At 37.5% G+C, this 27105-nt stretch overlaps 2 protein-coding genes across 5 annotated transcripts; both read right to left on the reverse strand.

The window, feature by feature from the left end:
• Positions 1 to 494: 494 nt before the first annotated feature.
• LOC121368140 lies at positions 495 to 24385 on the reverse strand. Of its 4 annotated transcripts, none has more exons than XM_041492729.1 (10): positions 21536 to 24385; positions 20697 to 20795; positions 19226 to 19408; positions 12924 to 17408; positions 12423 to 12512; positions 7940 to 7999; positions 6897 to 6944; positions 6217 to 6279; positions 3674 to 3747; positions 495 to 1374 (listed from the first exon to the last, which is right to left on the reverse strand). In XM_041492729.1, the coding sequence occupies exons 1-9, from the start codon at positions 24375 to 24377 to the stop codon at positions 3695 to 3697; spliced, it is 7923 nt and encodes a 2640-aa protein (XP_041348663.1). In that variant the 5' UTR covers positions 24378 to 24385; the 3' UTR covers positions 495 to 1374; positions 3674 to 3694. The 4 variants fall into 4 exon arrangements, with proteins under 4 accessions (XP_041348663.1, XP_041348660.1, XP_041348664.1 ...); XM_041492726.1 differs by having other exon boundaries at positions 6897 to 6962; XM_041492727.1 differs by lacking the exon at positions 495 to 1374 and adding an exon at positions 1516 to 1527 and having other exon boundaries at positions 6897 to 6962.
• Positions 24377 to 27105, reverse strand: LOC121368676 (putative uncharacterized protein DDB_G0271606). Its single transcript, XM_041493415.1, has 3 exons — positions 26781 to 27105; positions 24553 to 25837; positions 24377 to 24389 (listed from the first exon to the last, which is right to left on the reverse strand). The coding sequence occupies exons 1-3, from the start codon at positions 27103 to 27105 to the stop codon at positions 24377 to 24379; spliced, it is 1623 nt and encodes a 540-aa protein (XP_041349349.1).

The raw sequence follows: 27105 nt of genomic DNA on the forward strand, positions 1-27105 counted from the left end.
ATTAATAATTTTGGCGGAAAGCCACCATTTGTTGCTTTTAGATAGCACTTTTAAGCAGCTGCTCAAAGGTACTTTTTATCGTTTTTAAATGTTGTAAGGACTTATCAGTTGCATGTAGGTAGTTGGCGATATACGCTGACAGAGAAAAAGCAAATAGGTGTATTAAAATTGTATTTCGTTTTGCAGTTTGCATTAGTAAGAGAAATTACAGAATGTGGCGTCGATATTTAATCTAATTAAAATTAGCTCCACTATTACATGTGGATCTAACAGCAGTCCGTTGACCTTTCATTCGAACAATCAAAACCTTACTTGCAAAATCATGCAAGTGATTTGAAAAGAATTAGAAAACATTCGGGATTATGCCGAGAGTATACGAAATGATTCGGGTGAATTACGAAGTATGCCAGAAACTAATTTTAATATTGCATAAATAGTCTCGCCCGATATTTTTAGAATTTGTATGCTCCCGAATAACGCTATAAAAGGCGAAGTGTAAGTGGTCGATATTTAAATTGTTATTTATAGATGAAATGTCATCTGGACATGGGAGTCAACGCAATGCTGTTAGATCTACTGGTAGACCAGTAGAGCTAATTTTAATCAGATTGCGTCGATATTGCAGCTTTAACCTATTTTACTGAAACCAGTCTATTAAAAACATATATTCCAATATATTATCTGAAAAATATTGACATACTTAGAAGAAAAACTAAAATAAATGTCAGGTAATGAATGGCACGATAATTTAATTATATATTTTTAAAGCATAAGTAAAAGACGTTAAATGGCATTTTGTAATAAAATATATAATGATTTACAATGTTTGATAATAATACTGAACAGACACATAAGGAAGTTGATATGTTTGGGCCCGAACGCGTTAGAGTGCAGAGCTACCCACTCTCACCTCCGCCCACCGTAAAATTTATATCTTTGGATAGAATCTGAATAAGAAAATTACAATGTTTAATTGATAATATTCGGCTTCTTTAAAAACTATACATACACTGGTAGAAGACAAAAAAAGGTAAATCTTATGGTGATCTAGTTGGGGCACAAGCTCCTCGTGCCACTCTAACCCCCTCCCTCCGTTTCTATGGGTCTGCTAAATGTGTTATAATTTGATCTACTTAAATACTACTCTTATATAAATATCTCTGTACATTAAATAGCACGATAATTTCCAAGGGTTGTACAAAGTCGGACATCAATGTAAAAACGAAAAGAACATTGATAAGCCAACGCGTCTTCTGTCTGATGATTTGCTTGATGAACAATATGAGCCGTCTGCTACAACCTCAGAAGAGTTGATGTGAGAATGAGCTTCAGTATGTCATAAGTTGAACGTAGATCATCAGTCGTCCATGTTTCCTGAAGTGCAAAAACAAATTATGAACTTAGATCGTCAGTCATCCATGTTCCCTGAAGTGCAAAAACAAATTATGAATTTAGATCGTCAGTCGTCCATGTTTCCTGAAGTGCAAAAACAAATTATGAACTAAGATCGTCAGTCGTCCATGTTTCCTGAAGTGCAAAAAACAATTAAGGTTGTTGTATTATATGATGTGAAGAAATGATGGTTTGTTTCATTTTGTCAGGCAAAAATATTATTGGTAGTAAATCTTAAGGTAGAGGTGAATTTTACTTGTAGAATGTAGAATGCAGGGAATTGTGTTTCAGGGCATCTAGTTTTATAAAGTTTACGGGTAAGCATACCCCCCCCCCCCCCCTAGAAACTTTGTTTTGCGCCCTCGATCTCAGTCAGCCTCCTCCTGCTCCCCCCCCCCCCCCCCCCCCAATGTCTACTTGCTTCTGTCTTCTGTCGTGCCTGTTTGTTACTGTCATAATCTATATGAATCAGTAAATACAGATTCAGGCAGAAAACTCCATTAATATTGTCAGTTTAATGCCGTGCCTGTTTGTTACTGTCATAATCTATATGAATCAGTAAATACAGATTCAGGCAGTAAACTCCATTAATATTGTCAGTTTATGCTGTTTGATTAGTCACGCTGTCCGTTTATATTGTAATATTTTAATTTTTAATTTAAGCAATTTAGAAGAAAAAAAAATACAACATATCTGTGTGATTGCTATTGTTTTATTTTAACATTTGGTAGTGAAAATTACATTTAAGCACCGATTAAACTAATATTTGAAAAACTGGCCCTAAATGGATAATCAGTTAAAATCAAAATGGCAAAACCACAAAACCTCATCTGTGACGAACATAAATCTATATGGCTTAAGAAAAAGGTTCGTTGAACGCCGAGTGTAATAGCAGGTATTATGTGTGTACAAATTTTTTAAATATATACAGTACTAATGAAATGGTAGGTTTGTTTGGGGTTTTTTTAAAGTAAAAATCAAAGTGTATAGCATGTCAAATAAGTTTAATGATTCGTGAAGTATAATATATCAACATTACTGTAGTGCTACTGATTCGATCGTTTCGTGAAAAGGGACCCAAGCTTAAATGTGTGTTATTAATAATACATAGTTTTACAAACTATTTTCATTTCATTTCAACTTATTTTCGTGTTTATTTCCAATTAAGGTTCAAACACGCTGTCCTGGGCATACACTTCAGCTATCTAGGCTGTCCAGGACAGAGTGTTGGTTGTTAGTGGTTAGTGAGAGAGACGAGGGTGTAGTGGTCTTACATCTAGACATTGAGTCGTTAAAACTCGCTCTGGGTGGGAGACGGTACCAGGCTGCGAATCCAGTACCTACCAGCCTTATGTCCGATGGCTTTACCACGACACCACCGAGGCCGGTAGGTTATTCTCATTTCACGAAGACATGGGAGATAACTCGCACACATTATGCATTCGGCGATTATCTCTTCGAAAATGAAATGGCGAAGGAACTCACGGATTTCCGAATATATCCGCGATTTTCAGAATTGTTGGTAATATAAGCAATGCAGCATTTACATTTTAAGGACATAGTTTAATTGTTAGAAAGGTATTTTATTGTTATCATCCGGTTGCTTTGTGACAAAGGAGATAGTTTAATCGTTAGAAAGGTATTTTATTGTTATCATCCGGTTGCTTTGTGACAAAGGACATAGTTTAATCGTTAGAAAGGTATTTTAAGATTATCATCCGGTTGCTTTGTGACAAAGGACATAGTTTAATCGTTAGAAAGGTATTTTAAGATTATCATCCGGTTGCTTTGTGAAAACGTGTGTAGTTTAATTCTTTAAAAAGGTATTTTATTGTTATTATCCGGTTGCTTTGTGAAAACGGATGTAAAATTGTGTGTGTCAACCATTGGAGACTGCAATCAACCGCAATAGTGTCGTGGTTAAGCCATCGGACATAAGGCTAGTAGGTACTGGGTTCGCAGCCCGGTTTCGGCTCCCACCCAGAGCGAGTTTTAACGACTGAATGGGTAGGTGTAAGATCACTACACCCTATTTTTTCTCATTAACCACTAACAACTAACCCAAGTGCTGTCTTGAACAGACATCCCAAATAGATGAGGTGTGTACCCAGGACAGCGTGCTTGAACCTTAATTGGATATTAGCACGAAAATAAGTTGACATGAAATGAAAACAGCCATCATTTCGTGAAACGACGCCCAGGTCTATAACACGATAATTATTTTTGCAGTATTTGAATCATAAGGCAGTAAAGAAAAAAATCATCTGTATACAAATCTTACCGAATATCAGTAACATTAGGCTTAGTCGTCGTAATATTCGTATTCTTCTGTTGTAGCCATCGTAGAATTGGATTCTAACAAACAAAAATGGCATGTAAATGAATGCTATGATGTCTTTAAAGGGACATTCCTGAGTTTGCTGCATTGTAAGATGTTTCCGACTAATAAAATATTTCTACGATTAAACTTACATATTAAATATATTTTCTGGTTTAGAATATCAGTGTCTGTATATTCAATGTGTTTCTGGTAGTCTTAATATTTGTAAAAAGTCCAAACTGGATTTTGTCTTCAAGTAATTTCGTACGTACGAAAAAATTATATTTTAGGAAATAAAATGAAATTTAACCTAGAACGATCAGAAACACGTTTAATATACAGCCACTAATATTTTATGCAGATATGTAATTACAATCGTTAAAACGTCTTTTGTTAGTCGATAACATCTTAAAAATTGCAGCAAACTCAAGAATGTCCCTTCAAAATAAAATGCTGTTTATATATTATTATTGTTGTCAACAGCTCTAAAATTATTGCTTTATTATATTAATCGAAATTTTTAAAAACAAAAACATTTCAGACAGTTAAAATTACTCATTAATTACCTCTGCAGTGTCTGACTTGCAATATCAATATCTGCTTATCTAATATGTGTTGGTCATCCTAAAATTGTACAGGAAATTAATGGGAAGTAAAATATTGCGATATTATCTCCAATGGTTGAGCGGTGGCCATATTAAATTTATTCAAATAAAAGGTGTATCAAATTATAGATTATGTTGTCTTAATAATTTTCTCACGATTGAAAGTCCTAATATAATATTTTAGATAGATTTAAAATGTCCACGTAGAAGTGAAGAAATAGTGCAAATAAGATATTAAATGGTCGAGTGGCTGTTATATTGGATTTGTGTAAATGTGGGACAAATTATAAATAGCAATATCTTAATGCATTTCACATGACGAAAAACCAAACAAATAACATTTAAATGTCTCTAAATTTCCAGCTAAAAAAAAAATAAAAAAATAATAAAAAAATAATAATAATAAAAGGAGATTCCCAGTCTGGAGCTCCACGCGATAAGACGTGTTTGTTTCGCTTGTGCACACTGCACGTGCTTTCGTGTGCTCGACTTGGGAGTCCTTCATTTCGTTGTTTTTGTCAGCGAAATGAAGTTTTCTACTGGGATGTATGCGGCCATTGGAACTGATTGAACGCTGGAACGCTTCTCGTTTCGACAGCCTGCACCACCAGGTTGGATTCTTTTTTAGCGAGATTCCTTGCCTCCACGTCATTTCTCCGTCTGACTGTCGACTTGGGTTTTTTTCGTGACTCGTATGACGGCCATTCTGCAGAACGCCACGGTTGTTCGCGTTTAGTCTCTACATGTCTGAGCCTGTCCTAGCAGCACTGGAAGATTGACCGCCCCACTCTAAGAAGAAATAGGAAGCGGGGTCGGCCCCTACTACTCTTTTTCTAGACTTTACCTTGCTTTATAGTGATACCATTTCGTATTCTCCGGAGTCGGGCCCGTCCGCACCACTATACCAAACCATGACGACTGGACTATACCCTAGTCTGATACTCTCTCGTTCAGACGGATTCGGATTCTCAAGATCTGTATTTCAGCACAGCACTACACCTTCAACGTCTATCGACTGTCAATCTAGGGGTTTTCTTGACGGGATGCAACCCATCTCGTCCCTTTAAGCTGTGCACCCAAACGGCCTTAACGAGGCCACTCGCGTGGACATATCGATCGGACTTTAAACGTTTAGATCTGCTTTCAAAATTTTATGTCGAAATTACTTTTTTTTTTTAAATATTATTAAATAGTCCGATCCTCTCTTCTTTCTCTTATTTAATTTTGGACTGTCCTTCTAAAATGCTCCAAATTATATAAATATTCGGCCGAGCAGTCAATTCTTTTTATTTTTGGCTTGTAAGCTTTTTATTTTTTTTATTTATTCTATTAACTTTTTTACTAATTGCTATTTTCAAAATTCTGCCCATTTTCACCCCCCCCCCCCCCCCCCCACTACATCCCGAGTCGGGCCAAAGATCCTATCGGATTGTCGGACTCGGGATGGCCGTGTTTGAAACCCTAGTGGTATATGGGCACGTTAAACTAGTTATCATCATTAAAAATGTAGGTGTTATCAAGCTGATTCTTCACATGTTTGGTATCATACACAAGAAACCAAAGAACAACATTGTGTATACTACATATGCACCTTGGCTGCCAGACTTAACTCCATGCTGAGTTGTTACAAACACTTAAAGGGCCACAAACCTATTGATATTTTAAGAAAGAAAATCTAATGAACCTATCATGTCAATTGTTATAAAGGCTACATTAGACGGAAACATGTTATAGCAGCCATAACGTTAGAATTGTTCTTTTAAATAAAGTACAGCCAAACCTGTGTTAAGTAGCCACCAAAAGAGAGTATAAAAAGTGACCTTTAAAGACACTTGGCTGCGTAACTCTCTAGAGCTAGTGACTGAGTTTAAAATGTATAATGTATTGCAGATGTTTTACCTGCGCTTTGTTCCTCGTCTGAGGGTTCTTCAGTTGTTAAGTCTGGGGCAACCGTTGTACCTTCTGAAATATTGCAATATTACACAGAAGCTATTTAATGAAAATGGTCCAATGAAAATGTTTTCTCGCTAATATATATATATATATATATATATATATATATATATATATATATATATATATATATATATATACAATTACTGAAAAGAAAGAAGTGTTTTATTTAACGACGCACTCAACACATTTTATTTACGGTTATATGGCGTCAGACATATGGTTCAGGACCACACAGGTTTTGAGAGGAAACCCGCTGTCGCCACTACATGGGCTACTCTTCCGATAGGCAGCAAGGGATCTTTTATTTGTGCTTCCCACAGTCAGGATAGCACAAACCATGGCCTTTGTTGAACCAGTTATGGATCACTGGTCGGTGCAAGTGGTTTACACCTACCCATTAAGCCTTGCGGAGCACTCACTCAGGGTTTGGAGTCAGTATCTGGATTAAAAATCCCATGCCTCGACTGGGATCCGAACCCAGTACCTACCAGCCTGTAGACCGATGGCCTGTAATAATATTACCAATATTTAATTTCAAGGAATATTATAAACTTAGATTGGGAGTCCCAATAGCTTATTAGTATGTATTAAAGCCATGCTTCAATGTTGTGTATATTCTTTACCCAGTCCTTGCTCCTCTTCTGCGTGTTCTTCAGTTGTGTTCGAAGATGCTGAAGATATAGTTTTTTCTGAAATATTGTTTTATCACACAACTATTTAATGAAAATAACCCAATATAAAAGTTGTAGATTTTCTTTTTAATAACTGAAAATTAAAGCGCATCTGTTTACATGAAGGAACATCTAATAAAAGAATTATGCTTCAATGTATCATTATTCTGTTGACATTTAAAACAATGCTCATTAGAGATACCCATAGTCTTACGGGCTACCATTTGTGTAGGTGGGGTGGGGGTGGGGTGCAGGCTGGCTTTTGCCCAAATTAAACGAAAATGACAGAATCTGGATAACAACATTTATTCATATTAGCATTACTACCAAACAGCTATTTTGTGTTGCAGACGCATCACTGCGCATTTTTACTTCCATTACAACTAATTTGGGGGGTAGAATGGAGGAAATACATGGTAAAAAGGTCTCCGATAAGCACATTTTACCCGAATATCTGTATATTTTTTTTCCCGAATTTGACTTTTGGTCCAGGGAAGCGGGGGGGGGGGGGGGGGGGGGGGGGGCAGTTGCTCCTCTGCCACACTGTCTCGTACGCTTATGGAGACACACTGAGTGGAAATATACAGGCTAAAGTTTATTACACATTATTTGACGGTGGTGAGAATGATAACCACCACATCGCTGACGGAAAAGAAAGCAACAACACCACAAGGCAAATGGAAGGACATATAAGGCATTGCAAAACAAGACAAAGAAGGTAAAGCAGAATATTAAGGCACAAGGAAAGGAAAGTGACGATAAGGCATGGCAAGGCAAGACAAAGCAAGAGAAAGAATGAACGGAAATTTAAGGAAAAGCAGGACAAGACCTGAACAGGAAAGAAATTTGTGCTTCTTTTTTAATTTCTTTTTTAATTTTAGAGTATTTGGGTGTTTCACACGCACACCCACGGGGTCATCATTACTTTCCAATTGAATACACATACTTATTACCTTATCCACAAGATTGATGGTACTTTAAACTACTGAATTTACCTAAGTTTGTTGATGTTGATGACATTGACAATTTAGTAACAACGCTTGCAAACAGATATTCTGAAACAAAATATAAAAATGGTTAAAGGTATTATATCATTATTACAATGGTTGCTAACAGATATCCTCAAACAGTAAAAGTTATTAAAATGAAGTGTATCGGATGAATATATAAAAAAGATAGAATTTCAGGGAACTGATGAACCCGTTACGGGTGAAAGGCGCTTATTCCATTAAAACGTGAAATTCTATCTTATATATATATATATATATATATATATATATATATATGTATATGTATATGTATATGTATATGTATATGTATATATATAATAATAATAATAATAATAATAATAATAATTTTAAAAAATTAAAATTTTAACATTTAATTTATAATTATTGGAAAATTTAATCACGCCAGCAAATATATTCAACATAATATAAAAATGGCTGGAAGCATATATATTAGAAGGGTTACTACCCTTGGTTAAGTTTGTTTTGTTTAACGACATACTAGTCTTAGTATGCAATATATCGTCAATGTCCCTAACTGTGTTATGCTTCCAACTCCGTTCAGTTTGTTTTCTCGTGCACGGTTGGCGCAATCAACATCCGATTGCTTGTCGTTCATTTGTGAGTTTTTCTTCACAGTTCATGAACAATTCCATTAGAAATAAAGTTCAGATAAGTAAGTATCTAAATACAAAACTTTACAAACCCCTAAAGCCATTAATTTTACTAAGTCATTTTTGTTTATTCCTTAAAATTACTGACATCGGGTCCACATGACCCTTAGAAATTGACTTAAAATGGAGGAAGATGAATTAACATTCGATGCGTGTCACATGATCTCACATGTGCCATACGATTTGCAAAAGGTATGCTACATTTTTGTGCCTGTACTGTAGTGAATAGTAAATAATTGTAAATAATTTTGAGTGCATAAATTATGTTAATTAAGCATCAATTCATTTTAAAAAATTATATTTTACAAATTATTCACTGGTATAAACGTAATGCCTATCCGTATTGACATCATGTGTGTTGGTAAAACGCGGATCGGACCAGAAAGCTTGACAAAAACTGAATTTTCTTCTTTTTAAAAAAAAATATTCAACATAGTAAGAAACATATATTTTTTCATGTAGTGGCCTTAAAAATGGGAAATGACGAACAGCACATGCGCGGTACGGTACTTTTGCAAACGCAAACGCAATCTATTTTTTTTCAGGTATCGTAGCTGAAAAAATGTAGAATAGTATTTTCGTAAATATCGTATTCGTGTTTTTGTGGTTAGGTGAACGCAGTTTGGGACGTCGATGGCATGTATACAATCTGGATGACAAAATCGTATTCCATAATCAAAATCGTATGTCTGCACAAGGCAGAGTCGAAATGATGTTTAGGCAACCTCGTTGTTCGAATCTGATAGATAAACATCAAAGCCTACCACGACTGAAAAATCCAGGATAGTGATGTGATAAACCAGCCCATAGTGATTTATAAAGTTGAGAATGTTTATTATATATGTGCTGTGACGTTGGGGTACATAAGAGGTGGGATGTAGCGCAGTAAAAGAAAGAAAGAAATGTTTTATTTAACGACGCACTCAACACATTTTATTTACGGTTATATGGCGTCAGACATATGGTTAAGGACCACACATATTTTGAGAGGAAACCCGCTGTCGCCACTTCATGGGCTACTCTTTCCGATTAGCAGCAAGAGATCTTTTATTTGCGCTTCCCACAGGCAGGATAGCACAAACCATGCCTTTGTTGAACCAGTTATGGATCACTGGTCGGTGCAAGTGGTTTACACCTACCCATTGAGCCTTGCGGAGCACTCACTCAGGGTTTGGAGTCGGTATCTGGATCAAAAATCCTATGCCTCGACTGTGATCCGAACCCAATACCTACCAGCCTGTAGACCGATGGCCTAACCACGACGCCACCGAGGCCGGTCGTAGTGCAGTGGTAAAGCGCTCGCTCGATGCGCGGTCGGTCTGGGATAGATCCCTGTCGGTGGGCCCATTGGGCTATTTCTCGTTCCAGCCAGTGCACCACGACTGGTATATCAAAGGCCGTGGTATGTACTACTCTGCCTGTGGGATAGTGCATACAAAAAATCCCTTGCTGCTAATCGAAAAGAGTAGCCCATTCAAGTGGCGACAGCGGATTTCCTCTCTCAATAACTGTGTGGTCCTTAACCGTATGTCTGACGCCATATAACCGTAAATAAAAATGTGCGTCGTTAAATAAAACATTTCTTTCTTTCTTTTTGGGGGTACATAACGTCACGAATATAGCCAAAAAGTACTTTAATATTGTGGATAATAGATATGGAGGTCTTCATAACTTTGATATGCCACATGTTAAACTCTGGTTGGAACGGGCGAAAAGCCAATGGGTATACTGATGATCATTAGATCTTCCGAACGTCACAGGGACGCCGTTCTTTAAATAGCAAAATGCCACAGCCAACCACAAACGGATTATTCATTAGCACCCTAGATTTGAAAGTCGAGGATTTATTAAATGCATTGAAACTTGAAATATTTATATTCTACACGAAAAAACAATCATGATATGCTATAAAATGACTACGGGGCCCACAAAAGGTTTCTCCTTGTTGATAGGTGTCAGCATGAATACATTTACAATATGTTATATTTACATGTACACTGATTATGCTATGAATTTTGAAGATACCACTAGAGCACATTGATTCATTAATCATCAGTTATTTAATCTCAAACATGTGTTAATTCCGAGACAGGTTTTTCGGAGAAAACGCGCTAATTCTTCCATTACTAGCAAATGACATTTTATATGTTCTTTCCAACAGGCAGGGCACCACATATAGCCTTTCGATACACCAGTCGTGAGGCACTGAATGGGATTGGGAAAACCTAATGTATCCGCCGAGGTGGTTCGATCCTGCGATCCTTGAAGCAAGAGATCTTCCTATTGAGCTAAATTCCGCCCCATGCATTCTTATAGCATTTGTTATCGCCTAAGCTGTTTTATGGGACGAATAATATGCAAGTCTCTGGGGCTTAAGAAACCATTAATGTAGTCTGGTTTCAGTGCATATATGAACGTAGAACTCTATAGTTCATGTGTTAATAGGTATAGCATATAACTTGTAAGTATACGAGAATAATGAAAAAACATCCTGTGAAATACTGTCCAATTTGTTCATCAGACAATTTGATGTCAATCAAGTGACAAAATAACAAGCCTACAGCTAACCAGCTGTCACAATTTTGATGCAACGAATGAAATTTACGATTATTCATGTCACGAGTTAGTTTAAAAAAACAACAAATAAAGTGTTTATTTTCTCATGAACATGTTCTTGCATTAATCTATAGTTTATTTATAGTTATTGTTTAGGATAATTCTGTTCTTTGATGTATCTTGTGAGTTTTGTCCACAAAAGACGTCACGATAATATGTGATTCGACATCAATAGTTCCAGAATTGACATGTGAGGCTCGGGAAGCAGGGTTTTTTTTTAGTCAAACTATTTATGTATTTAAAAAACAAAACAAAAAACCTGAGCAGACCCCTCAGGCATATAATAAGTAGTGTGCATCCCACCTCTCAAAATAGAGAATACCTCCCAAATATAGTCTACATTCAAATGCTTACTGACATCACATGCATGCAATTTGTATGCGTTGCAATGACATTAAAGTCTCAAGACGTTATTAAAGAACTGACACTAGACTCGATGATTTATACGCACGTGGCCTGGTTATGGCACGATATTTCAGTTTTATCCTTAAATGGATAAAATGATAAATGATCTGACCATTCGACTCGAGAAGAATAAGAAAGAAAGAAATGTTTTATTTAACGACGCACTCAACACATTTTATTTACGGTTATATGGCGTCAGCCTGAGAAGAATAAAGCCGAGATTAAAAATTAGTCGAATTTTTTTTCCAGCCAGTACACCACGAATGGTATATCAAAGGCCGTGGTTTGCTCTATCCTGTCTGTGGTATGGTGCATATAAAAGATCCCTTGCTACTAATGGATAAAAAGCTTGTCCTGGACGGACGAGTCAGCAATTGTCGACACCGGGTCCATGACAGGCGTGCGCTACAACAGCTTGTTCTGACTGTGCACGTTAAACCCTATGACCTGACCTAATGCATAAAATGTAGCGGGTTTCCTTTCTAACACTATGTCAAAATTACCAAAGTGTTAACATCCATTGAATAGCCGATGATTAATAAATCAATGTACTCTAGTGATTTCGTTAAAGAAAAAACTTTAACTTAAGGCTTTCTCGAGCGGCATTCTGAATTCTACCTGATAAAAATAAATTCTAATGGCTTAAGGCATGTAAACTATACATTCAAGTAGCAGTTGCTTAAAATAAAGGTTTTTTTTAGGTTTGCTGATATTCGGTATGCCATAAGCTTTATTAAAGAAGCATATTTTGGCACAAAGCTATATTGCATATTTACTTGCTATGAAGTTTTTCATCCCCTCAATTGTCGGCATTTCCAGCATTTTTCTCAAATATTGAAGAACTGTCATGGCGGGGTTGGTAGTTGCTGGTCCAAAACAAAGGCATAGATAAATGAATTTGCTTGAATGTCAAACAATTAAATAATTAAATATGATGCTTTGAAAATTTGCAAAGGTATCATCTTTTTCAAAACTATTGAATAATTCATGTGCAGTTTCCATTAAAATTCACTATTAATTATAATTAAGAATAATGAACTATTTATAAAGAACGTTGTTAGTTGTTTATTTGTTTTGTTTTATTTGAGATAAAAATATCACAATTTTTCAAAACAATCTACATATTTACTTCTAGTAAAATAAAAGTGAATATTAATTACTAGTTTATAATATTTGTAAGGTAGAAAAATACATCAACCATTAAATAAAGCAATTTAGTACAGATTTAGTAAAGCTTTATTTTCCTATCAATATTTATGGACCAAAAGGAATTTTACCTTGGACAGTTTTGCTAGTTGTCAGTCCTCCACCATTTGAAGCTGAGGTTGTCGAAACGTCATTTACAAGAAACGGTGGGTTCAAATCAATCAGATTTAAGTCACCATTTCCGCCTGTTAGTATTTTAGGAGCCGGGATGTTTACTGAGTTCACCTGTGGAGCACGAACACCATCATTTGCAAGAAACGGTGGGTTCAAATCAATCAGATTTAAGTCACCATTTCCACCTGTTAGTATTTTAGGAGCTGGGATGTTTACTGAGTTCACTTGTGGAGCATTAACACCATCATTAATAGTAACGTCATGGGCGGCTCCATCCATAGGGTTTAGTTCCACTGATGCTTGGGTGTTTGCAACCGTATTGATGTGGTTTGCAAGAGGGATACTAGAAGGTGGAATATTGGATGCTACAGCTGCTCTCACGTTGTGGTTAATAACAGGAAGACTGTTTACTGAGCTAGTCAATGGATTATGTTCACCTGCTGTTAACCCGTCCAGCTCAGGCACTTCTTTGATTCCATGAACCCCTTCAGACTGGTGGAAATTTGAAGATATTCCTTTCGTAATGGTGTTTTGGGACAAACGACTTCTACCAACAGCACCTGTTGCGGACTTCCCGATATAATGTGTCAAAGATACACCAGCCAAATTAGAAGAACTTATCCCAGACTTCGCCACAGAAAGTTTATTATTGGCAGCCGATCCTGCCGCAGATGATATCAATGTTCTGCTTGCAGACCTTTTTAAATTTGCTGGTTGGTTACTGGATGGAATCGAATTTGTTACCTCCATTGGTATATCTAAGTTACTAGTGCCTTGTTTATAAGTAGAAAGACCTGCTTGTGGCGATGATTGTTTGGGGGACATTAACTGCGACCTAATGCTGATAGTATTTTGTCCTACTGGTAGCAAAGCATTGGTTTCAACAGGAAGAGCATTATTATTCCTGTTATTTGCCGTTGGCTGTCTGGGCAAAGCATTAGGAAAGGTCCCTCCACGAAGAGCTAATTTAAGAATCTCTATTTCATTTTTAGACAAGAAAGATAAACCAGAATATTGTGGTTCTGCGTGTGTTTGAACTTGTTCTGTAAAACTGATCTCTGTTGGATTCGTAATTGCATTGCTGCTTGATGTGACCGAGTTAGAATCGAAAGATAGGCTCTTAATTTTAGGACTAGTGTTTGCTAAGTCAGTTTTAGAAGTAACTAAATTTGCATCTAAAGACTGTGTTACGTCTTGAGGCACGTTTGTATTCAAAATTTTAGGTTGGGCTGATCCGTGAATGGAGTTACCTGTCGAAGAAATGGAGTTCGTGTTTTGTTTAACGAGAGCTGACTTAAGCATATTTAGTTCCAATGACGAAAATCCCGATAAATCAAGTCCATGATTGCTTTTCGGAAGTACAGATGCAGCATTTGTCTTATTCAGGTTTGCGTTTGAGGTGCTGGATATGGACTGTTCCACTGTAGGCGTATTTTGTTTGTTTGCCATCGAACTTGATGCATTTTCAGGTCCAGTTTCTGAGATAACAGTTTGAGAACCTGCAGCTAGAGTTGCAGCTGGCATATTTGGCACCACCGATCTCAGTTCCTTTGGCAAATGAGCCTTTAACAATTCCATTTCGAAAGGTGTTAAAGAGGACAAATCTAACATAATTGGGTGATTTTGAAGATCAAACTGATTTTCTAGCTGTAATTGTTCGTTTAATTTAAACTTTGGTAAGCTACCATGGTTCGGTTTTGTGTGATCAATAGGCTTATTTGCTGCAGCAGACATAATAACATTACCATTTCTGGAATTAAATGATTTAAGTTTTCCATTTGGTAATGCTGTATTTCTGGGTGACAGTTCTTTTTTACTGTTGATAAGTTTAGTATTAGTATTATATTTTGTTGTATGTTTGGGGGAATGTGGCACAGAAATAGTGTTAAATTGATGTTTTGTCTCGCTCAATCCATTGGCAATTCTTTGATTTGAGTTATTTTCATTAGTTTCTATATTATAGTTTTGATCTATTGCCTGTGCCTTATCACGTCTTGAATTTTGGCCAGACGTGATGCCTTTGTTTTCCTGTTCCATGTTCTGTTGCGTGAATGTTGATAAATGTATCCCTGAAGACAACCGCTTGGGAACTCTAGTTAATGTTTTATTTCCAGAACTTGACAATATGGTGTTATTATTTCTGTTTCCATTTAGAATCCAACCTACTACTGTCTGTTGGGTATTAGTAACACCTAAAGGGAGATTGTTGGCAATAGCAGGCCTAGTACTACCTGGTGTAGGCATAAGATTAACTATTGTGTCATTGACTTGTTCTTGTTCTATCACACCATACAATTCTTGGGGTGCTTGTTTATCTGCATTAAACGTGGCAGATGTTCTTCTGTTTACGTTAAACTCTCTTTCAAACTGGCTGTTAGGTAGCATTTTCGAAACAGAACTAAAATGTGTATATGCGACATTTAATGACTGGTCCACAGGTTGCACAGGTTGTGCAGGTTGTGCATGATGCACAGACTTCGGTCCTTCGGTCGTAGGGTTATTTATCATATTGGGATTATTCATCATGTTGGGATTATTCATCATATTGCCATTATTCATCATGTTGGGATTATTCTTCATATTGGCATTATTCATCATGTTGGTATTATTTATCATATTGGAATTATTCATCATGTTGGGATTATTCATCACGTTGAGATTATTCATCATATTGCCATTATTCATCATGTTGGGATTATTCATCATGTTGGGATTATTCATCATATTGGCATTATTCATCATGTTGGCATTATTCATCATATTGACAGTATTCATCATGTTGGGATTATTCATCATATTGGCATTATTCATCATATTGGCATTATTCATCATGTTGGGATTATTCATCATGTTGGGATTATTCATCATATTGGCATTATTCATCATATTAGACTTACTCGACACATTGCTTACTGATTCCTGAATTTTGTTCTCAAACCCTCCACGTAAAACAGATACCAATATGGCCAGTTCAAATGGGGTTAGAGATAAATTATTTATCATGGTCTGAAGCTGACTTTGACTGCTAGTTCCAGGCATTTGATTATTTACAGTTACTGTAGGTCCTGACTGTACTGGTCTAACATTGTTCACTGCCGTAGATACTCCTGCGTTTGAAGCCGAAATGATTCCATTAGTTATATTTGATCCAGGTGTAATCGTATAACTTTTGGACGCAGGTAGTTGTTGATTAGTGGGTGTGTGCAACAGTAGTTGGTCTGGTTTAATTTGCAATGGTTTTGTTCCAGCCACCACTGTTGTTTCTGCTGCCATAGGCATCATATTGGCTGTATCTACAGGTCGAACCTCAGACTTCCATTGTCCAAACGTCATCGCATTCATATCTTTCTGGTGAGCACTAGTAGAGATTTGGCTGGTTATGGTGTTTTTGTCTATTAATGTTCGAGTAGTCGATAAAGGAATATTCGCAGGTTGATTCTGCGTTACAAGAGTGTCAATTATGGGTGGAGAATAATTCTGATCTTGGGTATGCATTACTCTCGTGTTATATGGAACGTTAGAAGAGTCATATTGGCCATTCTGAGATGGCTGATGTAAAGGGACATTACTTACAACCGGTTTTTGATAAGAAGGAATGGGTAGAGCTGCATGATTCCCCTGAATTAAAGTATTGGACTGTTCTAGTTTTATTATGCCATTAGAAGTTGGGATTGTAGGTGAATATTGATAATTCTGGTGAGTTTGCTGACTACCCATTATATTGTTTATAGGTAATGTAGACACTGAAGGTGCTGTTAGGATCTTCTGTTGAGGTTTTGTCTGTTGAGGGCTTGCTGGAACTTGGTGAGTTGGGTTATTCTGTTGTGGCTTTGTCTGTTGAAGGATTGCTGGAACTTGGTGAGCTGGGTTGTTCTGTTGTGGCTTTGTCTGTTGAGGGCTTGCTAGAATTTGGTGAGCTGGGTTGTTCTGTTGTGGCTTTGTCTGTTGAAAGATTGCTGGAACTTGGTGAGCTGGGTTGTTCTGTTGTGGCTTTGTCTGTTGAAGGATTGCTGGAACTTGGTGAGCTGGGTTGTTCTGTTGTGGCTTTGTCTGTTGAGGGCTTGCTAGAATTTGGTGAGCTGGGTTGTTTTGTTGTGGCTTTGTCTGTTGAGGGCTTGCTGGAACTTGGTGAGCTGGGTTGTTCTGTTGTGGCTTTGTCTGTTGAGGGCTTGCTGTAACTTGGTGATTTGCTATGTTGGACTGTGAAACAGACTCTTGTGGTGTTCCTTCTAACAGTGCTTCAAATAAGGCGAGGTGCTTTGCGTTTGCTACATCCGACATATTCATCCTAAGGATTTCGGGTGCTAGAGATGCTAAGATTTGAATAAGCAAAGAATTAAGTGATTTGGTTGCTGGGTCCATCACTGCTGATATTGGTGCTGGTGCTGGCGATGTACCTAGGTTTTTGAGGACAGGCTGCGGTGATTGTGGAAGCGAAGTTACTGCAAAATACAAACAATACGAAACTGACCATTTATTGTATTGGTTTTGAGTGTTAGATGTTCATGGTATTTTAGAGGATTTTAAAACAAATATACAGTCCAAGATGATTTAATGCGACAATTAGCTATTTTTGTTTTTATTATTCTATTTATGTTTTATTTCCCCTTTATCTATATCTCTTGGGGTGGTATTTTGTTTTGGATGGGATGGTTGAATTGTTTTTAGCATGAAGTCTCTGTTGTCAGCAAGTCTTTTGAAGACACCGGTATCTACACATGCATTTGAATGCAAAACTTATGCATCTACTAGCTTTGAGAAAATTGTCAAACATATTTATCTTCAAAGGTGAAACATGCTATCATAGTAAAACAGAATTCGACCATTTCTGGAGGTTTTACTATTTCTCACTGTGTACTGTTTGTTACTCCTCCATTGAAATAGTAATTATGACAAAATGTATCCTATGTTTTCACTGTTGCTGTTGTTGTTTTTGTTGTTGTTACTGAAGTTGGTGGTAGTTTCATGTATTTATGTTATTTTATTTAAATAGTTTGTTTATGTGGTAATAGCGCCGAGTATTATATTCTAGGGGTGGGGGTATTATTTCTAAATTGTTTTTATTTCTTTAAGAAACAAAACTTAATTTTTTCGAGACTGGCAAATTGTTACACATCTTCTACTCTTTCATTATAAGACAACATTAGTTATCATATTTTTTTCTTATTTACCTTCAGTTGTCTTTTGTTGATGAGTTGGATTTAAAGGTAATTGGGGGACTGCAAAATACAACATGCTATAATTATGTGTCTGTAAAAATAATACATGTATTTAAAGTTCGTATTATTATTTATTTTTTTTTATTTTTTATTATTATTTTATCCCACTGCCACCTTTCCTTTCTCTCCCTTTGAATTCCATCTAATTTCTTCCCGATCTGGCAACTCCTCCTATCTTTCAACTTCTTTCGCTGTCCACCTCCACATCCCAGTCCTTGTCTCTCCAACCGCGACAGGTGCTTGTCTCTTGTGGCTATCTGTGTCACACACCTGCCATTCCCCATCAGCTTTTAGCTGTGTGCTTAGTCTGACCACTTCGGGGAGTGTTCAGTAGTTACTTCTGGCACTGTTAAGAGGCACTTGTAACCACCTACTATACACCCCTACTACCGGCAGTCGTTAGTTAGTGCCGTGGGTCAGACCAGCTTTATTAGCGGCAGAGGATGAGGATGCCAGATGGGTGCAGGGAAATACAGAGACTGCACCCGTGGAGGAAGTTGAGACAGGTAGGCGATGGTGTGGACAGCTCAGAAGAACGAGTCGAAGAAAACGGACAGAAAGGGTCGAAACAGATTGAAATCGTGGGAGAAATTGAAATGGGTTTTTTTTTATATTAAGATAATGAGAATGATAGGCAGAAGGTGATAGATGAGAAAGATGAATGAATGTGTGAGCCAGCTTTGACGGGATTTGAACCACTGTCGTCAACTTGATTGTCCAGCAGCTTATCCACTAGACCACGGAGCTCACTTCGTATTATTTTTAATAGTAAATGTTTTATTTCAGGTTTGGGGTGTCCTAAGCTTACTTTTTCGAAATAGTTAATATTGTAGTTTTTATTCAGATTTACTTCTTGTATAATTTGTTTAGTTACATCTCAGTGGAACTCTTTTATCATCTATAGATTACTGCTTTGGTAACCAAAAATAACTAGTCGTCTCTCTCTCTCTCTCTCTCTCTCTCTCTCTCTCTCTCTCTCTCTCTCTCTCTCTCTCTCTCTCTCTCTCTCTCTCTCTTAATTTGTCTATAAAACCAAATACCTGCATTGCCTGGCACATTTACACTTGTGGAAGAAATACCGATTGGTGAAGTCAAAAGTTTCCCCAACTCTAATCCTGGGGCAGCATTTCCTTGTGTTTGTGGCGCCAGTCCGTTTGTAACAGCAGCCGTTGGTGGAACTGGTGGAAGTGTTGGCGGCATCACGAGAGGTGGCGGGGTTGGATCTAACACGAAACACAATTAAAGAGACTGTCCTCAACCTGCTGCTACTGTAGCACGCATCCGACTAGTAAGCCTTTGTAACAATTACATATGTATTTGTATTTCAAAAATATAATCCAATGTTACTTATTTTCTAATTGTTACTGGTGGTGTGTAAGGATCTGTTGACTGCCTGCAAAGTGATTATGGGTGTTTCACACATTTATGTTAGTTTGTAAATATGACTTTCTGTCGTTTTTTGTAAAGGCACATTTTTTCAAAACATTTTAACAATGACCCGTTTAATTACTCACATTCACATTCTAGGCAGTTGAGTTGAAATATGTACCTAATACATGAAGCAGTGCTACCATTAATGCCACGGTGTCGGACTTTTGAAATCAACAATGTCATGACCTTTTGACCTCTGATGACCTAATTATTACACCAATTTGTATATATAATATATTTAGTGTGTAGGTTGGTTTAATATAAACATTTTGAGTGCTAAGTTGTGTGGCTATGTTCATTGGTTGAAAAGTTATGATATATTTTGTTATCCCTACCCCATAATATTGCACAAGAATTTGTCCTCGCTTCACTATGTTTATAGAGTAATGTCTAACCAAACGCTACTCATTAGAAAAGTCTATCATACTAATTTATTAACTACATGCATAGTGCTATGAGACTTTGGCCGCCCAGGTAATACCAATTTCGGCTCTGGCCCATGGACTAAATGTCTGTAGTAATTCAAACTATATTTATCTTTCAATAAGTTCGTACAGTATGCATTAGGTAATAAACAAAATGATTAAGCTACAAAAACATTAGATTGATCAGAAACATATTGTATATAGAAAACTGATATTCTAAGTAAGAACATCAACCTAAAATGTTATTATAATCGTTAAAAAGATCTTATTAATCAGAAACATTAAACAATCAATTAATAAATCGGGATCGCTAGTGGAAAACAAAAATATTTTTATATATAAATTATCATCAGTTTCTTAACTTGATAGTTGCATTAAGAATAAGGATATACAGAAACATGTGCAGAAAGCTCCGGCACTACATGTAATCACGATTTTGCCTTCAATTTTGCATTTTTTCACAGTTCTTTACACTTTGTTTTAATTTAACTGTTGAGTTTTTATATTGATGTTGATCATCACTTCAGTTTTGCTTTACCATAGTTTGACACCCAAGAGCTGATGTTTTTTCGTGCTGGGGTGTCGTTAAACATTCATTTATTCATTCAACTTTGCATAGTGGAAACATATGACCTTGTTTAGATGTATATCTTACCTGGTGGATCCGGAATATCGTAAGGGGTATCAATCCCCAGCTGATCCATTTGTCGAAACCAAGCTGTAAATTCTGGTGTTCCGAAAGGCGGAGGTCGTACTGGAACGTAATATATTAAACAGCTACATGTGGTTACCGTTTATATCCATAATTAAACCAAAAACAGTTTACATTTTTATAAAAACAAAAAACAAAAACAATTGTTTTGCTAATTCCAATAGTACGTACATTGACCTTTAAAATACCAATCGAACAGCACTGTTAACATGTTCAGCAATTGGTGTTTCCAAGAGTACTAGTAGAGTATAAAGGAACACCTAAATTAGTTCAAAATATAGTAGCATGCATAATATAAAGGCTATCCTCCTTTTTAAAAACAAAAAGGTACCTAACGAACCAAGATCTTACATCTGCCCCATTAAAAAGAAATTACTTATATTCATTCCTTAAAACTAGATTTTCGTGACACTTCAAAGTTCAGGTACGTAACTTATAAATTATTATTCATCATGTTGTAGATACAGCTTTGGAATATCAATAATCTCGAATTTAGAAAGATGTCATTGGTAAGTATAACTGATCGGGTATCTTTTAACAAAAGAAAAATATATATTAAATTTCAGGGCTCGAACTTAAAGATTGTGTTACCTAGTGCAAGTTTCAAATGTTTTTTGCCATATGTCAAATGTTCAATGACGGCGGCAATAATGTTTATCCGCCGGCAAAAGGCTGCCGTTGGCGACGCCCCTGACCGACGGTAAATCGTATTGCAACTACTGCAATTGCTGTCGGTGTCGTTGCTAAGTTCGAGCCCTGAATTTATCTGACTTTGGCCTTACGTGGATCGAACTTTGGTTTCTGAAACAAAGACGAAAATTGTCCCAGCAGATGATGAGGTAACGAGCTGCCCATTCCTGCACCCATCTGACCTGGCAGAATGTTCGACAAGAGCGGGTTCCTGTGCTGGCCTGGAAGCAGTGATCCACCTCTCCCATTTAGTATGTGTGGTAGCATACCTAACTGGTTACGTCTTAGAAGACTCTGTGGGTTGCCACCCGACTGTATTATAATGTGCCGAGCCTGCTTTCCAGGCTGAAACATTCCTCCACGTCTAGAATTGAGCAAAAACGCTTGGTTCTGATTCTGATTTCTTGAACCTAAAGTCAACATTCTCAGTACTGCATTGAGAATACTGTTCTGTGTTTGGGAGTCCAATGTGTTCGCTAATCTCGGTAGTTGATTGTTTCTTCCCAATCCGTTGGTAGTCATTCCACTGTTCTTTTGTTTTGAAATGTTACGTCCAGTGTTTAACAATCCCGAATTTGCAATATTTAAATTACGTCCAAAACCACTTGTGTCTATATTTTTTCTAATACCAAGGGTGTTGATGAGTGTAGAGATGTCACTGTTCTTTTGCGGTGAACCAGTATTCCCCGTGTTTAAAAGTATTCCGTTGTTTCTGTGTCTTGAAACAATACCACCAGTATTTAAGTCATTAGAATTTATCACATTTGTACGATCATTATTAATAATGCTACCTTTATTTTGCAATGATATACCACTTGCAGCATTCACCGAATTTGTGCCATCATTGTTATTAAGGCCAGCTCCACCTGAATTTAAAATACGAGTATTGACATATTTTAGTATTCCTTTGGTCTGTTGTCTCCTGCCTGGTATTACATTGTTATTATTCAATCTTACTCCACCAAATTTGGCTAGAAAATTGGGTCCCCAACTCGCAGGATCTGAATTGATACTAACTGGGGATTTTTTACTAGTTGGATTTTTAGGTAAATTAGGCAACTGGCGATCTTGATTTGGCCTTACACTTTGATAAGCTGGATGCTGGAAACCTGTGTTTAACGTCTTGTTTCGATTGTAAACGATGTCTCTGCCTCTGCCTCTGTTGTTTGTAGATGGATAATGGGCGTTTAGCACATTTTGAGATGCCTGCGATTGCTGCTGTAGTTGTTGTTGCATTATGTTGGGACTGTTACGCTGTAATGGTTGATGTCCTGGACCTTTTTCTTGCTGCAAGTACGATTTTGCAAATGGCTGTGTTTGATTCCGTGGTCTTTTTTGCTTTTGCTCAAGAGGCTGTTGTAACGGCTGTTTTTGTTGCAGCCATTGTTGTTGTTGTTGCATAAGCTGCTGCTGTTGTTGTTGCTGCTGCAGTTGTGTAGGGAGGTGCATTGTTCCTGAATGTGGCATTGGTTTTGGATCCATGTTAGGTAATACTGTGCCACTTATTTGGCTATTTTGTGACAGGGCTCTTTGCAGCTGATCCTGAGTAAAAAATTGTTTATTCTCTTGCTGTTGTTGTGGTTGTCTTGATCCTGTAGATTTTGATACAGATAATGGACTGCCATTATTAGAGTTCATTGCCATTCGAGATCGTAACGCAGCCTCAACTTGTGCTAGAGATACAAGTTTGTTTTTTAGTTGTCCCAACTGAATTTGGGTCAATGGCTGTTCTACCCACTCTGGCTGTATTTGCTGTTGTTGCTTTTGTTGATGATGCAGCTGCTGCTGTTGTTGCAGTCGCTGCTGCTGCAGCGGCTGCTGTTGCTGCTGCTGCTGTTGTTGTTGGTGCTGCTGTTCTTGTAACGCAACATTAAGTAAACCTGGTGACGCAAGTTTGTTTTTTAATTGTCCAAACTGAATTTGGTTTATTGGCTGTTCTAATTGTTGGGGCTGTATTTGTTGCTGTTGCTTTTGCTGTTGCTGCTGCTGATGCTGTCGCTGCTGCTGTCCTAGTAACGAAGCATCAAGTAATATTGGAGATCCAATTTTGTTTTTTAATTGTCCCAATTGAATTTGGTTTGTTGTCTGTTTTGACTGTAATTGCTGCTGTTGCTGCTGCTGCTGTTGCTGTCCTTGTTGATGGAGAAACTGATTAGGTTGTTGTTGCTGCTCCTGTGTCTGTTGTTGATTGTTCTGCAGTGGCTGCTGTTGATGTATTAACTGTTGTATCATTTGCGGCTTATGTGGTGGTATCATTTGCTGCTGACCTTGAAGACTGTGTAGCAATTGTTGTGTTTGATGATTCTGTGCTTGTTTTTGTTGTTGGTGGTGCTGCTGATAATATTGCTGTTGGCTTTGCAATTGTTGGTCCCTCTGTGGCTGTTGTGGTTGTTGTTTCAGCTGCTGTTGCTGCTCATTCTGAAATTGTTGCATCTGTGTTGTCTGTTGCTGTAGTTGGTTTATTTGAAATTGTTGTTGTTGTTGTTGTTGTTGTTGTTGTTTTTGTTGTTGTTGTTTTTGTTGTTGGTAACCACTATTTAGTTGAGGGTTTTGATTCAAAAGTGTAACTCTATTTGCGTTGTTTGTAGATAAAGTTTGGATATTAGGAGTATTCTGTGGTGCCTGCACAACTTGTTGAGGAAGTTGCTGTATTAAATTAGGATTTGTATTCTGCGTTTGTTCTTGCTTTTTAGTTAGTAACTGTTGTTGCAGCTCTATCAGTGATCGCAGTTGTAGCTGCAGTGACTTTGACCACTGATGTATCAGTTGTCGTTGTGTAGGAAGATGCGTTGTTGTCTGCGATAGTTGTCTGTGCATGGATGGGTTGCTGTTTCCTAACGGCTGCTGCATTGATGGTTGTTGTAGCAACTGTGGACCTATTTGAGTTTGGGTTTTTTGATGCTGGTAATTAAGGGTAGGCTGTCCATTGGGCATCACCGGTTGCAACTGCTGAGGTTTAAAAGGATTATCTTGTGGTCTTTGGTAGGTAGAGGGTTTTGGGGCATCTAATGGATTGCCAATACGAGAAATAATCTGAGATGGAATCTTAACTATTTTTGCAGGCACTGCTTTATTTTTCGGTTGTCCAAACTGAAATTGGTTTACTGACTGGTCCATCTGCTGTTGTATCTGCTGTTGTTGTTGTTGTTGTTGTTGTTGTTGTTGTTGTTGTTGTTGTTGTTGTTGTTGTTGTTGTTGTTGTTGTTGTTGTTGTTGTTGTTGTTGTTGCTGCTGCTGATGATGATTCTGTTTTTGGTCTTGTTGTCGATAAATCTGCTGAAATTCATATCCCTGTTGCTGATTCTGCATCTGCTGGCTTATTTGTGTAAGCTGTGGCTGCTGCTGTGGTTGTTGTTGTTGTTGCTGTTGCCGATGCTGCTGCTGTTGCAGCAGCTGTTGAGGTTGTATTGATCCCTTTGCCATCTGCACACTTAGATGTCCCTGCCCTGACTGCTGTTGCTGATATATCTGTGTTTGCTTGTTTTGTTGATGTTCTTGTTCAGGCTTATACCTCTGCTGTTGATGCTGCTGTTGTTGTTGTTGTGGTGGTGGTATTTGCTGTTTTTTAAATCCATTGAGCTGTTGTTGGTAAAGCTGTTGCTGCTGTTGGTGGTTTATTATTGGTTGTTTCTTCTGCCATTGTGATTCGCTCATCTGTCGTTGTTGTTGTTGTTGCTGCTGCTGCTGCTGCTGCTGCTGCTGCTGCTGCTGCTGCTTCGGATACCTCAATGGCAGCATTTGTTTTTGCTGCTGTGTCTCTTGTTTATGCCACAGTGGTTGTTGTCTTAAATTACCTGTTGATTGTTGTTGCTTTTGGTGATTCCATTGCTGTTGTTGTTGTTGTTGTTGTTGCTGCTGCTGCTGCTGTTGCAGCTGCTGCGGCTGTCGTTGCTGCTGAAGCACTTGTATCTGTTTCTGTGGGTTCGTGGACTCCAGAGTCCTTGTCCGCTGTCTGATGGAATTAGGCTTCAATTGGTTTAATGAAACATGATTATTTTGTACCGCGGACTGTCTAGATGATAAGACAGATCCTGCAGGAAGCTGCTGGTACTGCTGATGTCTATGTTGTGTGGTAGTTTCCACTGTTGGCGTTTGGAGAACATTTCTTCGTAAAGCTTGATTTCTTGCTCCATTTAATCCAACAAGTACTGCATTACGGTTAAGACCTCCCCGTCTCAGTGAAACTTGTATTTGTCTTTGTTGAGGCTGTCGTTGTCGCTGCACATGCTGACGTTGTTGTCGTGGTGGTCGTAATAGTTGTTGTATTGGTGGTCGTGGTTGTTGCTGTGGTAGTGGTGATCGTCCAGACGGTAACCGTTGTTGAAAGTTGCCAACGTTTGAACCTGATTTAAATTGCTGGGTTGTACGTAATCGATTATTTATTTGATTTCGCCCTGCAAAATAGAAAATGGTGTCTGATTATGCCATAAAGTATATTATTTTATTAGACATGGTTATGGTAAGTGTATCTTTCCTACAGTTAGAACTGTAGAGATATATATACTCGTGTTTGTCTACGTTTTCGACGTTTTGACCTCTTCTACTAAAAGTGTGTATTTTTGTACAATGTTTATTTATGGTAAATAAAGCATACATATCCTTCATTGAGGCATATAAATTTCCGTGAGAACTGTGGTACAATTAATGTGAAAAAGATTTGCGAAATATGTATTATGTTGCAGTCAAATTTAATTTCGAATTAGGTTATGAATAAACATTATGGTACATACATTTTAACTTGACTTTCATTGACGAATATACAGATATAAAAATTGTCATTGCATTGCAGCGCTATTTAAATTTCGATTTAGATTGTTTAATAATTGTATTGATTCAAGGATTTAATTAATTTAATCTCGATAGTGTTTTGGGTTTTTTTTTCATTTTGGTGAGTTGGTTTTTTTAGGAATACATTAAATTATCAAGAATATGTTTCCAGGTCCCTTGTGGTGCAATTTAAGATGGGAGTTTGATGAATGCATACATTACCATAGAGATTTAAAAAGCTTAATCAGAGAATGCAAAATTAATTTACACCTTTTTCGGACAAGCACAGGTAATGATGTATATACTGCTTTTCTATGCTGATCACTTTCTACCACGAAGAGAGCGACCCAGATGTGAACAGTTGCGTCGTGGTTTGTAAGTACAAAATGAAAAGAGCAAAACGTTTAAAAGAAGATAATATATTACTCGTCTGCGTGCGTTGGTTTTGCTGACTGGGTAACTGCCTAGGTTTGGATAATTGTCTTTTCTCTGGTGTCACTCTTTGACTGGATAGGGCAGACTGTGGCAGTCGTTGTTCTTCTCTGTTCTGCCATTGTGTGTGTGACTGACCTTGCCTTGACTTACGACCTTGCTGCGGCAACTGCCTTCTACTGGATCTCTGACCTTGTCTTGGACTAGGCATTTGACCTTGACCTGGACTAGGCATTCGGCCTTGTCTTGGACTGGGCATTTGACCTTGTCTTGAACTAGGCATTTGACCTTGTCTTGAACCAGGCATTTGACCTTTTCTTGGACTAGGCATTTGACCTTGCCTTGGCCTATGCATTTGATTGCGTCTTGTACTAGACATTTGACCTTGTTGTGGACTAGGACTCTTTGAAAGCAGTCTTTGACTAGGCCTTTGACCTTGAGAAAGCAGGCCTGGATCAGGCAT

This window comes from Gigantopelta aegis, chromosome 3 (genome assembly GCF_016097555.1).
Source record: "Gigantopelta aegis isolate Gae_Host chromosome 3, Gae_host_genome, whole genome shotgun sequence".
NCBI lineage: Eukaryota > Metazoa > Mollusca > Gastropoda > Neomphalida > Peltospiridae > Gigantopelta > Gigantopelta aegis.

Coding starts and splice junctions, on each gene's coding strand:
- LOC121368676 (XM_041493415.1), bottom strand. CDS start 27,105: ATGCCTGATCCAGGCCTGCTTTCTCAAGGTCAAAGGCCTAGTCAAAGA. Junction 25,838..26,780: donor AGGTCGTAAGTCAAGGCAAG/GTCAGTCACACA, acceptor TCTATTTTGCAG/GGCGAAATCAAATAAATAAT.
- LOC121368140 (XM_041492726.1), bottom strand. CDS start 24,377: ATGCCCAATGGACAGCCTACCCTTAATTACCAGCATCAAAAAACCCAA. Junction 17,409..19,225: donor AAATGTGCCAGGCAATGCAG/GTATTTGGTTTT, acceptor TGTATTTTGCAG/TAACTTCGCTTCCACAATCA. Junction 3,748..6,216: donor AGACGAGGAACAAAGCGCAG/GTAAAACATCTG, acceptor TTTGTTTGTTAG/AATCCAATTCTACGATGGCT.